The 14950-nt window shown below is 39.2% G+C and overlaps 2 protein-coding genes across 6 annotated transcripts in view; one reads left to right on the top strand and one right to left on the bottom strand.

The window, feature by feature from the left end:
* The window catches only part of DAAM2 (dishevelled associated activator of morphogenesis 2), a 265206-nt gene extending 255501 nt beyond the window's left edge, over positions 1 to 9705 (top strand). For 2 of the 3 annotated variants that reach the window (XM_058166227.1, XM_058166137.1), the window contains exon 27: positions 9462 to 9705. In XM_058166227.1, coding sequence (XP_058022210.1) covers positions 9462 to 9685 — 224 coding nt within the window. In that variant the 3' untranslated portion in view covers positions 9686 to 9705. The remainder of the gene's footprint in view (positions 1 to 9461) is intronic. The other variant, XM_058166318.1, reaches the window with a different exon arrangement.
* Positions 1 to 14416, bottom strand: part of MOCS1 (molybdenum cofactor synthesis 1) — a 76249-nt gene extending 61833 nt beyond the window's left edge. The window contains exons 1-4 of one of the 3 annotated variants that reach the window (XR_009153198.1): positions 13820 to 14416; positions 5746 to 5875; positions 4031 to 4198; positions 2227 to 2391 (exon numbers count right to left, since the gene is read on the bottom strand). Coding sequence is in view for 2 of the 3 variants with exons in the window: in XM_058166698.1 (XP_058022681.1) it covers positions 2227 to 2391; positions 4031 to 4198; positions 5746 to 5875; positions 13820 to 13984 (628 nt within the window). In the remaining variant the exon portion in view is untranslated. The remainder of the gene's footprint in view (positions 1 to 2226; positions 2392 to 4030; positions 4199 to 5745; positions 5876 to 13819) is intronic. The other 2 variants (XM_058166698.1, XM_058166821.1) reach the window with 2 other exon arrangements.
* Between the last annotated feature and the right edge of the window lie 534 nt (positions 14417 to 14950).

Raw genomic sequence — 14950 nt, 5'->3', positions numbered from 1 at the left:
ATGGATGATCTCACCCAGCGGCTTCATATAGATGTTGAACAGGAGAGGCGAGAGAACCGACCCCTGTGGTACCCCACACATGAGGCGCCTTGAGGTCGATCTCTGCCCCCCTGCCAACACCGTCTGCGAACGGTCTGAGAGATAGGAGGAGAACCACCGAAAGACGGTGCCCTCCACTCCTAAACCCCCCAACCGCCGCAGCAAAAGCCGTATCAAAAGCTGCTGAGAGATCTAATAGGACCAGGACAGAGGAACAGCCCCTGTCCCGAGACCTCCAGAGATCATCAACCAACGCGACCAAAGTCGTCTCTGTGCTGTACCCAGGCCTGAAGCCAGACTGGAATGGGTCTAGATAGTTTCCTCCAGGTACTGGGGGAGCTGACATGCTACCACACTCTCAACAACCTTCGCCACAAAGCTTATTATTGTTCCTTATTAATCTTATCTAGCATGACCAATAGTTAGAAATAATGGAAGTATAAATCCTATATATTCTGAGGAGCTCTAGATTTGTAATTTGTTTTAGACAGCACTGCCAAATTTTTAATTATAGTTCATTTAATTATTGTTTATTAACAGAAAACCAAAAGCTGTAAATTAGATCAATACATTCAGTGCTATTGCAAAACGAAAAGTAAAGTAATTTACCTTTTAAAGGAGGGTTACAGTTCAACATTGGTCATAATCAATAATAGTTGATACAAATGTATTCATCTGTTTTCTAATAATTCATTTGAATTATGTTTACTATTGGGAAATGTGAGTTCCATTGCAGTATATGTGTGTATGTTCCTCTGAATCAATGTTGACTCCTGACAACTGTCTGGAAAGTTTCCTGCAGTTTTCAGGGCAAGATTTCAGAATTCGTTTTGACATTTCCTGCTTCCTAGGGCTGAGTGTGAATGACTGGCCCAAGATCATCCAGCTGGCTTCAGGCCTAATATGGAACTAGAATTCATGGGCTCCTGATTTTTAGCCTAATACCTTAACCATTACATCAAACTGGCTCTCCATTATAATGGAGAGTGGTTAAACAAAAGTTAAACTCTGTGATTAACTTTTGTTCATAAAGATACTTTTTTGACTCGTTTTTGATCATATAACGGAATAATTGGGTTAAATTTCTCTCAGAAATATTTTCTCTATCAGCATAGCACTATAGTGGTACATCTGTGTTCCTTGGAGTATCTGTAGAAGCATATATGTTAATACAGTTCAGTATTTATATTTATTATTTTAATGAGTGCTAAACCAACAGCAAGGATTACATTTGCTGATATTTCTTCTGATGATTTTTTTGAAAAAAAAAATCCTGACAATAACTTTCTGAAATTTGGATTAGTGTGCAAAATATGTTACTGTGAGCTTAACCAAGAAGATTATGAAAACAGTGGTTCAATATGGAACATCCTCTTCATGTAAGTTACAATTTTCTGCAGTTATGGCTATAAAGAACAAATAATAAGCAAAAATAAATACAAGAATACTTGTCTTGAAGATAAAATTCTGAATTCAGGAATTATGCAAAAGTAAAATCTTTCTTCCTGTTAAAATGTTTTATATTTTGAGTGTATATCCAATGAAATAGTTTTATTTTAAAATGCTTTAGGGTTCTATTGTTGTTTTATTTTTTTATATAGATTGAAATGTACATATTAAAAGTAAGTGGGAGTCTTACATTTTGGTCCAATATAATCCCCAGAGAAATTTTTCATGGAGATATTGTGCATATTCATTTATTTTTTTTAGGCAGTCATGAAAACATGGCATTTGAGAAGTAATGTTCTATATAGTGCTGCTCAGGAATAAATGTGTATATTCCACAAGTAGCTGAAAATGGGAAAAGATGTAGCTGTTTTAAAGAGTTGCAGATAGGTTCTGTGGTCATGTTCTTGTATACTTTTTCTTGAAATCCCTTTTCAGAATCAAATCAAATGTATTGCATAGCTTATTAAAAATATTTACATACCAATATATTAAGTTACATATGATGCCATACAGTAAAGAGTAACACCATTCTTAAGCAATATATATTCAGCTCTACATGCAGAGTAGGAATTTAAAAAAAAAACTACTTGAAATTTGAGATCAAATGATCAGTTTGGTATTGAGAATGCATGCTCTCTGATTAGTTCTGAGCTCTTTACTCCCTATCATATGGTAAATTCCATACAGGGCACAGTAATAAAAATATTAAACATGTTATTGTAGAAGATTTCAAAATACCTTTTCGTCGGACAATGAATTCAAATTTAGCTGGTACCAAGGTGTCCAAGCTGATATTAATGGCATCCAGACCAGCCTCTTTTAGCCGGGGTAACAGTCTGGCTAAATTGATCCCATTAGTTGTGACAGAGATGGTTTTCAACCCTTCTAATTTGCGTAGCTGAGCTGAGAAAATACAATGTTGATGAAAGATTAGCAACTGTATTAAACTGAAGATCAGGTAAATAAAATAAGGAAGAGAAAAATATATATACTGTAATTAAGTATAATAGCATAGGATTTGAAGCATCACATTTGGGGCTTCCTATGTGTGTTTATAGGGACGTGGTCGCTCAGTGGCTAAGACGCTGAGCTTGTCAATCAAAAGGTCAGCGGTTCAGCATTTCGAATCCCTAGTGCTGTGTAACGGGCTGAGCTCCCATTACTTATCCCAGCTCTTTGGCTTTGAAACGGAGATGAGCATCGCCCCTAGAGTTGGGAACGAGTAGCACATATGTGCGAGGGGGAAATTTTAGCTTTTATATGTGTTTATGGAAATCTTTATTTTTCTAAATTTGGCAATCTACAAATTTTTAGTTAAGAAACTACTTAGTTTGCACCATCACCCTTAATCAAGATGAAGGTATTAATATACTGTATATATTCACATATAAGCCCATCTGTGGATAAGCCAACTCTCTTTTTTAAAAACAAAATACTATGAAAAATGTGGCACCTTGACCTATTAGGCCCAGACCAAGAACCACATAGAACAATCTAGCCACAGTTGAATTATTTATTTATACCATATAGGCAGAATCTTGCCTGATTACAGCTATACTTGTCTACTGAAGTAGAAAATTACAGAAATACCATGGGAAATTCCAGGGAATGTCTATCATAAATCTCTTCTTCCTTCTATCCAGCTCCAGGTTGTGTTATCTCTTGTCTTTGGAATGTGCTTCCTCCTTTCCAAGTAAGGACCTTTTCACTGTAGTCCATTGCATGACTTGCATTCTTAATGGTACTTTGGTTAAAAATGAGAGGGTCTGCCTATTAGCAAGTATATGTTGGAACTCTTTATGGTATATAATAGCTATGGTGGCGCAGTGGTTAGAATATAGTATTGCAGGCTAACTGTGCCCAAAGCCAGGAGTTCAATCCTGATCAGCACAAGATTGAATCAGTCTTCCATCCTTCCAAGGTCGGTAAAATGAGAGTCCAAATTATTGGGGGCAACATTCTGACTCTGTAAACTGTTTAGAGAGTGCAAAAAGCATTATGGAGCAGTATATAAATGGATAAGTCCATCTAGGTATAATCGGAACCTGACTTTTAGGTGCATTTTGTCACCTAAAATTCTTGGCTTATCCACGAGTATATATGGTATTCTAGAGATCAGAAGATGCACATTGATATCAAGTATTTTTGTACAGCAGAGCAAATTTAAAATCTGCTTTCTCAATTCTCCAGGTATTACCTGTAATGTTCTCCCACAGTGAGACATAAAGTCAATCAACCTATCAATTGTGATCACAGGCCAGCATTGTGACATATAGCAATAGCACTTAGACTTATATACCCCTTCACAATGCTTTATAGACCTCTCTAAGCAGTTTACAGAGTCAGCAAATTGTCCCCCAACAGTCTGAGTCCTTTATTTACTCACCTCAGAAGAATGGAAGGCTGTGTCAACCTTGAGCCAATGAGAATTTAACTGCCAAACTGCTCGCAGCCAGCAATTAGCAGACTTAGCTGCAGTACTGCATTCTAACCACTGCGCCACCATGGCTCTTGGTATCTATAGTATCTATAACAAGTGTACCTATGATGTCCACCACATCAGGCCGGATAAGAGGCTCTCCTCCGGTCAAACGAATCTTGTCCACACCTTCCTTCACAAAGAGCGCAGCAAGAGTGATGATTTCCTGGGTGCTCAACAATTCGGATTTGGGAGTCAGCTGAATTCCTTCCTCTGGCATACAATACTGACCTGAAATATTCAGTCAAGAGTTTTAAGACATGCCTGTTTTCAAATTACTTAATAAAAAGCAAACTATTTCCAAAGAAGGCTACAATATTTTGCTTTCTCATTCTTTTTAATGTACTTTTTCTCCCACAATCTAGAAAAAAAAATCCACAGAGAGTGAATGAATGAAAAAATACCTACCTATCACAATATCCTATAGACAGGCACATTATATGCTACAGTCCCAGGAAGAAACTAGTCCCTGGGGGCAGGTCTTGAGATGTGTAGACTTCAGCTCTGCAAGAATTCTACAGAAAGTATTGCCTTGCTGAGAATTCTGGCACCTTAAATTTAGCACTTTTGTAGGGCTCCCAGTTAGGAAACACTCCAATAACTTTTATGAATTAGTAATTCACTTCATTTCATACATCTGGTAAACTGGACTGCAGTTCCAAGATATTTATATCATAAAAATTACTCTTTAAAGTCTTGTTATCCTATAAATTTTTCTGTGTTACAGTAGTGGCCAAAATTGTGGAAACCTTTTGGGAAAAGTGTTTTTTCTAAAACTAGCTAATAAAACCACTTTTTTTGGGGGGAGTAGTACCATAAAATTATATATCAATGGAAATATTATTTAATCAAGAATGTAATGCAATAACTTGTATGAAGGATTTGATATTAGAATAGCAGTTACAGTATAAAGAAGAAAAGTGAAATACGTAGAAAAAACAAGATATGCAAAAATTATCACCATAGAAAAAATGAGATACATAAAAATTATCACCATGTCAGTTAATAGCTGGGTAACCTTTAGCCTTACAACGTCTTCCCATGGAGTGAACCTAGTCTTTTAGTTCTTCAGCTATTATAATGTGAAACCAAAATTGAATGATTGCTTCTATTAACTGGGTTTTATTGCTGGGTCGCTTCTGACTAACAAGTTTCAGCTCCATAGATTTTCAATTGGCTTAAGATCTGGGCTATTCCCAGGCCATTCCAGCAGTGGAATATGATTATCTTGAAACTCAAAAAAAAAAAAAAGTGGTGTTATTAGCCATGAAACCTCAAAATACACTTTTCCCAAAAGGTTTCCACAATTTTGGCCACTACTGTATGTAACTAAAACACACGTACAGGAGACAATTCCAAAAAGTGCCAACACCTATTTAAATCCAACTTGTTATATTTGGCTTTAGTAACGAAAGTGATGAGGGTTCACTGTTTCAAGTTCCTAGTTGCTTCAGGGGAAAGACAATATGTTATCCAAACAAGTTGGACTAGCATATGTTTTAACACATCTGCTCTTTTATTTCCTCCAACAGTTTTGTTCCTAATTTCACAATCTAATTAAATCTGCAGGAAAAGAATGTTCTATAAGATATTGGCCCGAACAGCTTCCATTAACATGAGAAACAGCATCAATGAAACTAATTCAGTTTTGGGATTGCAGCGTGTGGCATTCTGCAAATAAGTCATTATGACTTTTGTTAAACATAGGTCCACAAATAAGATGTTATGAAAAGAAAACCTTGCATTTTATAATTTATATTCAGAGTAGAAAGACTTACATCTGAGGTTGCATTTCTCAGTTATGGAGATTCTCAAGTAGTTATGCTGGCGTCCAAAGCTATCAGTCAGGAAATCAGAAAAAGGGGTAGCATCGGATAAGAACTGTGTTCTTCTTGGGACTGCAATTGCCTGTGTTACAATTAAATAAATTTTTCACTTTTGAGATTTCATGAAAAATGTGTTGAATGGGAGGAAGAAGGAATATAATTAAGCGAAGGCAAGAAACTCAGCCTGGAGTACCCAATATTTGCATGCTTCTTTACATTTTAAAAGCATGGCAATCTTACATGATACTACAGATTTTCAGTACCAACATAAGAATTGATAGGGTGAAGGTGATCATGAATATATTCAATACAACTTTATTATCTGGGTTTTAAAATCTTTAGGAGATAAATCTAGTAAAAAGGCAGGACAGGATCTTGTTGCCGGTTGCTCCAATTCTTTGAAATGCTTTATCAAGGGTAATCAGACTAAATCACTTCTCTGTTCTCAGGCATTTTCTTTTTCAGGAAGAACTTTGTCTGCTGGAGTTATGGAATATTTCATATCTATTATATTTAGGGATAAAGTTAATGGATCACATAGTAATGGAATTTGTTCTCTTATTTATTATCAAGATTATTATCAAGACCATGTGAACTATTAATACTTTATAATGCCTTGGTAAAACCACACTTGGAACATTGCATCCAATTTTGGCTGCCAAGATATAAAAAAGATGTTGAGACTCTAGAAAGAGTGGAAAGAAAAACAACAAAGATAATTAGGGGCCTGAAGGTTAAAATATATGAAGAATGGCTGCATACATTGGATATGTCTAGATAAATGAAAAGAAGGACTAGGGGTGACATGATAGCAGTGTTCCAATATCTAAGGGGCTACTGCAAAGAAGAGGGGGTCAACCTGTTCTCCAAAGCACCTGAAGGCAGGACAAGAAGCAATGGATGGAAACTAATCAAGGAGAGAAGCAATCTAGAACTAAGGGAAATTTTCCTGACAATTAATCAGTAGAACGACTTGCTTTCAAAAGTTGTGGATGCTTCAACACTGGAGGTTTTTAAGAAAAGATTGAACAACCATTTGTCTGAACTGATATAGGGATGTGATGGCGAACCTATGGCACAAGTGCCACAGGTGGCACGCGGAGCATTGGTGGGCACATGAGCGTTGCCCTAGCTCAGCTCCAGCACGGATCTTCTGGGCCCACAGGAAGTCAGGAAATAGGCTGTTTCTGGCCTCCGGAGGGCCTCCGGGGGGGAGGCCATTTTTGCCCTCCCCAGGCTCCTAGAAAGCCTCTGGAGGCTGGGGAGGGTAAAAAACGGGCCTTCCAGCCCCACCGTGCCATTGCATGCCAAAAAGCGTGGGTAGCATGGGGGGGGGTGTCGCATGCGCATGCATGGGGGGCAGGGGGCATTGAATTATGGGTGTGGGCATGCATGCATGCAACCCCCCCACACTCCCCACACTTTTGGCACATGACAGCAAAAGGTTAGCCATCACTGGTTTCCTGCTTGAGCTGGGGTGGGTGGGTGTTGGACTAGAAAACATCCAAGGTCCCTTCCAACTCTGCTATTCTGTTATTTGACAAATCAGTCTGGACAATTTTTGCTACTTCTCTACACAATGGGTGTTCATTGTTATCAATACAGTAGAGTTTTTTCCTGTGCAAATTAAGCTTTTGGATTTTAAAAAAAATCCCATTTGCAATTTAACAGATATTCTGTTTCAACAGGTACCTTTCCCCATTTACTATATATAAAAATATTTTTTGCTTACTGGGAAGGTTCTTCGGTTTTAGTTAATTAGGTTTTCTAAAAGCTCCGTTTCACTGTCCTGTCAAGTTATATCATCTCAATTGACCATGTGCAACAAACAAAGATCACTATTATGTTATACAAACATGCAAAAATTGTTGAGAAAGCAATTCTAACATTATTTCCAAAAGAATGTTGCTTACCATGTATCGAGAGTCAAAACAAAATACATCAGAAATAGAAGACACAGAAGAGAAATGCTAGTATTAAAATGTTCATACTGAAATACTCATGTCAAAAGCATATTGTTCTTACCCCACTAAAACAGTATTTTTCGAAACACAGAAGAGAAATTAAAATATTTGGTCCGTTGGCAGCTATTACTTCAGCATTTTTCAAAAACAAATGTAAAAAGCCTGAGGTAACATTTATGTAATCTACTCTATTGTTTGTTCTACACCACTGAGTAACTTCATGTTCTCATCAGCACTAAATGCATATGTGTGTGTGGGGGGGGAGCAATTGTTTTGCTCTAAAGCAAAATAATTAAATATACCTACAATATACAACTATTTGTTAATCAAAAGCACTCTTAAGTTCATGATGGAGTCTAACAAGTGATATGAACAGGAATATATGTGTATTTATTTATTTCTATCTTGCCTTTAGTAGTTTTATAAACAACTCAAGATGGCGAACATATCCAACACATCTTCCTTCTATTTTCCGCACAACAACAACCCTATGAGGCAAGTTGGGCTGAGAGGGTATGATTTGCCCAAGATCACTCAGCTGGCTTTCATGGCTAAGGAGAGATTAAAATTTACAACTCCCAGATTCAAGCCTGATGCCTTGAAACATTAGCAAAATGAAACATGGCGAACCTATGGCACAAGTGCCACAGGTGGCACACGGAGCCATATCGGTGGGCACACAAGCGTTGCCCTAGCTCAGCTCCAGTGCGCATGCACACATAGGCCAGTTGATTTTTGTGCCTTCTGGGCCCACAGGAAGTTGGGAAACAGGCTATTTCAGCCTCCGGAGGGCCTGCGAGGGGGGGGGGTTGGGGAAGGCCATTTTCACCTTTCCCAGGTTCCTAGAAAGCCTCTGGAGCCTGGGGAGGGTGAAAAAAAGGCCTTCCGGTCCCACCATGCCATCACGTGCCAAAAGTGTGGGTAGGTCGCATGCGCATTCCTGGGGGCGGCCGGGGGCATTGAATTATGGGTGTGGGTGAAGGATGCGTGCATGCCTCCCCCCTCCACACTCTCCACACTTTTGGCATGTGACAGCAAAAAGGTTAGTCGTCACTGCACTAGACCAAACTGGCTCATGTAGGGAGGGAGAGAGTAGGTTAAACTATCTAACTATACCAAACAGAATCAGCCACCACTGGAATTCTTTGTTCAGGAGAAACTGGGATCTTTAGAATAATGTTCTACCCTGATACGGTCCACTCCAATCAATATGAGATTTCACAGAATCACTCCTCTGCTCTCCCCTCCCCTGCTCTCCCCACCCCAACCCCAAACCTTAGGAAAAATTGCCATCAAGATTTAAGTGCAGTATTTATTCCTCACAAATACAATTTTAAAGTTAATTCACTTGAGATTATAATTCAGGAAGATTTACAACTTCATTACTATGTAGATGAGTATTAGCTGGCATAGAATTTTTAGATGTTATTATTGGGTTTTTAATTTTTAATTGGGTTTTATGGTTTTAAATGTATTTTAAATTGGGGCCAAATTTGAATAAGTTTTTTAGTTATTGTTTTATTTGTATTGTATTATTGATTGTGGTTTTTACTTGGCTGTAAACCGCCCTGAGTCCTTTGGGAGAAGGGCGGTATACAAATTATATTATTATTATTATTATTATTATTATTATTATTATTATTATTATTATTATTATTACTACTACTACTACTACTACTACTACTACTACTACTACTACTACAGTTATCTACCTAATGAGAAAGAAGGACTCACTGGAGAAGAGCCTAATGCTGGGAAAGATTGAGGGCAAAAGAAGAAGGGGACGACAGAGAACGAGGTGGCTGGATGGAGTCACTGAAGCAGTAGACATGAGTTTAAATGGACTCCAGAGGATGGTAGAGGACAGGAAGGCCTGGAGGAATGTTGTCCATGGGGTCGCGATGGGTCGGACACGACTTCGCAACTAACAACAACAACAACAACCTCCTGAAAATCTTCTCGTCTCGGAAATCAATGTCAGGCAAGTAGCCATATTGGATGTTTGAATGGCATTCGGATGCCTATACTCTTAAAAGCTGAGTAGGACAGAACCAGAAAAAGAATCTGAATTTAAGTTCAGTTCAAGTACCGCCAATTTGATCACCCTCATTTAATAATTGTTCTATTCTGTCGTGTTAAAAAACAAAATTCATGAGCAACTTCGGAAAAATTCTGAGGGTTGCTTAAAGCCCCCAAATCACTGCAAAACCGATAGTAGTCAGCCAGAGTCCTCAGACATAGGCAGGAAATTAAAGAATTTCTCACTCTCTGTTCTGCATTTGCATCTTTAATCCATAGACCATGCTAGCTGCAGTTTTAGAGTTCGTATGCTAATACATCTAGAGAGCACAATTTTTCCCCAAATTGGTTTAGGTTTTCCAACCTTGCTCCAAATAGACAATTATGTTTATGAAACTCTGAGAATAGTTTCACAGCTATAGGTGCAGTTCTTTGTTCCTTCAAAGAAAAGGAACAAACTTTTCAAGGAAGAAACTTGTCAGGCTTCATTATATTATATTGTATAGTGCCTTACTGACATAGTATTGGTTTCACGAAGGATGAGAAAATGACCTGATATCTTTTCACACATGAATGCAATTTTTATTGCATGCAGGTCTGCTCTACTGGGAACTGCATTTAAAATAACTCCTGCTGAATTCAAGCCACTAGGAGAGCTAACGAAGAGTTTAAAGTTTCCCTTATCTCTTTGCTGCCATCTAATGCTTTTCTGCGTTTTTGGAACCCAAATACAGCCCTCATTCTCACAACCCCCTAACTCAGATATCAGCAAATTCACATTATGGCTAAACATGTTGTGAGAGACTATAATTAGCTCAATTTGTAAAATATATCCATATATATTTCTATTTTTATTTTCACATAGAATGCATGAATTCTTTTCTGAATAAGATCTAGCCTTCCATCACCACATTTCATGAGAACCATTTCTTCAAACCTCAATTATACCTATGAAATTAATATTCCTATACCAGAAATTCCAAATACCAAATTCAACTCATCTGATTTCCCACATTTTTCACATAAGTGTAAGAAAGCTACTCTGCATCAGACTGTAAGTTTTAAACTTCAGCCATGCTAAATACTTAACTTGAACTTCCTCTAAATACCTCTGCACATCCTTAACTTATAGTAGAACATGAAAGTATGTTAGTAGCTGAACTGTGCAAAGATGGGTTTATCTACTAACAAAGAACCACTGATCCTATTTTAAAAAAATATATAAGGTAGTAGTCTTTTTTAACAACTATCTGCAGTTACATAACTATGATGATGATGATATCCATTCAATTGTGTCTGACTCTTGGTGAGTCTATGGGCCAGGTCTTTCCACATCTCAGAAAATAACTTTATAACCAATCCTTGCATTTACAATCTTTGCAAGTCTGTAAAGCAAAGGAAAGCTGAAGATCATAAGCACCGTCACCTTTCACTTAGTGACTGCTTTGCTGAACAATGAGATTGTTACCTATCTCAATTATGGCCACTAAATGAGGACTAACTGTAATAGTAACAGAGCTGGAAGGAACCTTGGAGGTCATCTAGTCCTACCCCTGTTCATTCAAAAGATTACTTATAGATCTGTTTTCTTTTGTAAGAAATGAAGTGCTAATGCCCAGTTAGGGTATGTGGAAAGCAGGCCTTCCATTTCCTCAACAGAATCACCTGTTTTGGCTTGTTTATTTTGTCTGAATGAAACAGTGAGCATTTAAACCAGCATTTAACCAAGGGTTTCCAACCTTGGCAACTTTAAGACTTGCGGACTTCAACTCCCAGAATTCCTCAGCCAACCAGCTTTGCTGGCTGAGGAATTCTTGGAGTTGAAGTCCACAAGTCTTAAAGTTGCCAAGGTTGGAAACCCCTGGTTTAAACTGAAACCTGGCACTAGTTCTAGAGCCCCAGCCCTCTAAGGCTGCCTCAAAACTGCAGTAGGGAAACTGCATTATAGTATTGGGTGGAACTGAAGCTAAAAATAACATAGCCCACTGAGGTTACAATTTCTACATTCCTAGGCTTGAATGTAACAATTACCAGTATAATAAAAAAAATCCAGCAAGAAGGCCTCACATATTGAAATATGTAGCTAAAGAATTTAAAACTATTTTGTCTTTGTTTTACCTTACAAAGTTGGTTTTATTTTATTTAGACATGGGAGCCGAAATCCAAACTTCCAACTTGTTGAAAGGAAATGTGTACACAGTTCCACCCTGAATGATTCAGTGAAAGATTTTGGGAGGATTAGAATTATGCAATAGCATCCTTGTAAAATTATTTCAGAGAGATACCATCTTACCTTCAGACCAAAATATGAGAAGTTAATAATACATCAACTGAATGCCAACTTCAAAAAACACTAAAAGTCCAGTTCATTCTAGCACATTAATCACATCAATCCAAAACCTTATCTGCAATTACCATCAAAGAAGATCCAGGGGAAAAAAAGAATCAAGTTACTAAACCTGAAAAGTGATTTTTAACCTAATTTCTAATAGTTAAATATGCTGTTCCTAGTAGCTTTTTCCAACTTGAAAAGTATTTGGTTTCAATTCTTATCTAACTTCAACTTGTTGACAATTATGAGAATTGCAAATGGAATGAAATCAGTTTTAAACCCAAGAATGATATAAACGGTATTGGCAAAGGGTAACGTTCTGTTTCAAATGTTTTCTAAATGTTAAAATATACAGAGTGGCAGCCCTAGCCTCAGGAAATGTTCCATACAGAACTTTTGGATTAAGTGACGAATAAGACTATCATGTAAGCACTTGCTTTTGATAATTTTCAAATTCTTCCATTATCTGCAGTGATACTTGCAGTGTTAATTCACAAGGATTTTAATTCCAAATTCATTCCAAGTGCCAATACCTGTCTTGTATAGCCTAAGAAGAAAACAGTTTTTTCCCCATCAGAAAGTACTCTAGCCCATTATAGTAATGTTTCTTAAGTAAAAGGCATGATATATTCTGGGAGACCTGGTATCTAGTGCAGGGGTGTCAAACTCATGCTGTCACGGTGGTGTCATGTGATCTATTGGGACTTTCCCCCCCTTCACTAAACCGGGCGGGGGCAGAGCCAGTATATGACACATTTGGCCCATGGGCCGTGAGTTTGATACACCTGATCTAGTGCCTTGAGGGACTACCTATCTCCCATAGCATTGGATCAAGTGATTCAATCCTGAAGAGTGGGTGTACTCCAGGGGTGTCAAACTCGCATCGTCAACCCAAGTTTGACACCCCTGGTGTACTCAGAGTTCCTTTGATTTAATACTGTCAACTTTCAGGACCCCAGAAGCACACCTTCTCTGTAAGTAAGACTCAGATGACTCTGTAAGTAAGACTCAGATGACTCTTACTGGCTAGCTCTTCCTTTTACCCTGTTTAGAAGAGCAGTCAAAACCTGGCTCTTCACACAGGCCTTCAGCAAAGGCGAACCAGATCACTTGCTTCATCAAGCTTGCCATTGGTTTATTTGCTGCATTTTATTGATATTGCAATGTGCTCGATTGTTGTGAGCTCTTCAGAGTGGTTGAGAGCCAGGCCACCGGCAAGTTTAACAATGTAACACATTCATAGAACATTATGCCACCCTTTGCTTAACTTCCCTTTCTTGAAAGTTATGTAGTATGAAGTAATGACAGTTACATTGGTTCACCCTATGCCTGGGCTGTAAAGAGTTTACAGGGTTCTCTTATCTCTCTGCTGCTAATTGCTCACCACTCATGTTTGGAACACTGGCACAGCCCTGGTTCATATAAGCTGGGGAGAAACAAACCCACTTTGCAGCCAGATACGTTGCGGGAATCCGATCAAACTCCTCGTCACTTGATGCACTTTTAGAATATGCCACTGTTGCAAAGGATGCTGTCCCAGGTTTAGATGATTTGCCCACTTTAGGGCCCAAGGTATTTCTAACAGGCGCGATCAAGCGACTCACTTAGACTTTCATCGTCCGACGCAAGGGTGAAAGGAGGACAACACTGGCCGCTCATCTAGACTAAGTGCAAGGCAAAGTCCCTCCTCTTCTATGCTCGCCCGCCTCACCTGTTCAGAGGGCAATTCCAGCGCGTGTTGCTGCTGCTGCTGCTGCTGTTGTCTCACCGGTGTCCCGGACCGGCAGCTCCTGTTCAGGTGAACACGGAAGGCCCCTCGCAGGAGCAAACCCCGGCGCCCGCCCTGAGATGCCCCGAGAGCCAACAAGGATGCCATCCCTCTTGTCTAAGCTAAGTCGCTCTCCCCACAAATCTCTCCAACAGGGGCCACAGCAGAAGTAGCCGGCTGGAGTCACGTGCGCCGAGAGGGTGGGGAACCGCCGACCAATAGAGGGTCGAGGAATCCGCATGGCATGCCGGGATTTGTATTCCGCTCAGGCCCTTCGCAGAATTCGTTGCGTAATTTTCGAGTTGGGTTAGTGGTTTCTCAAGTGGTATGAATTTGCGCAATCCTCCCGAGTTTTATCTTTCCAGGACTTCCAAGATAAGGGCGAAAAGCTCCAGGCTTCCCTGGCTCTCGGACAACTTTTTCTGGCAGCAGCTCTCCGAAACCAAAGAAGAAAAAGAAAGAAAAAAGGAGGAGGAATGGGCGGGGTCGTTGTTCTTAATTTTGGAAGAGCATGTTTTTATCAGCCCGCCCCCTTCATGGAAATACCCCATTTATATATGGGGACCGTTAACCGGGATTAAGTTTGTGAACGTTCTTAATCCCCGAATGTCTCTTCTTCGGAAAGGCGAGGGAGGGTAGTGTTACCCAAGCAAATGTTGCCGCCGCCAGTATCGCGCAAGTTAAAACACCAGTCCTTCTGCGGGATTGTCCCGTTTGGATTCAAGATTCCTGCGAGCTGGCGTTGCTAGCGTGAGGTCAAACTTCTTCGGAACAGAAGAACAACATATATTACATTATATTCGCTTCTGGGCCGCTTGCGGGTGAGTCTAGCGTAGGTTGGGAATAAAGGAGCGAGAGAGCCCGGGGAACGGAGATGAGGCAGTCAACTCGTGACTTTGGGCCAGTCCCTTTCAGCCCAATTCGCCTCACAATGATTTATACTGATATGGATTGTTCCTGATTGCTTATTTGTACCCTATGCTTATCATTAAGTGTTAAATTGTACCCTATGACTATCATTTGTGTTGTAAATGTTGTACCTTGATGAAGGCATCTTTTCTTTTATGTACACTG

Source organism: Ahaetulla prasina, chromosome 1, assembly GCF_028640845.1.
Source record: "Ahaetulla prasina isolate Xishuangbanna chromosome 1, ASM2864084v1, whole genome shotgun sequence".
Lineage (NCBI taxonomy): Eukaryota > Metazoa > Chordata > Lepidosauria > Squamata > Colubridae > Ahaetulla > Ahaetulla prasina.
This window is presented reverse-complemented; position numbering and strand designations above follow the sequence as displayed.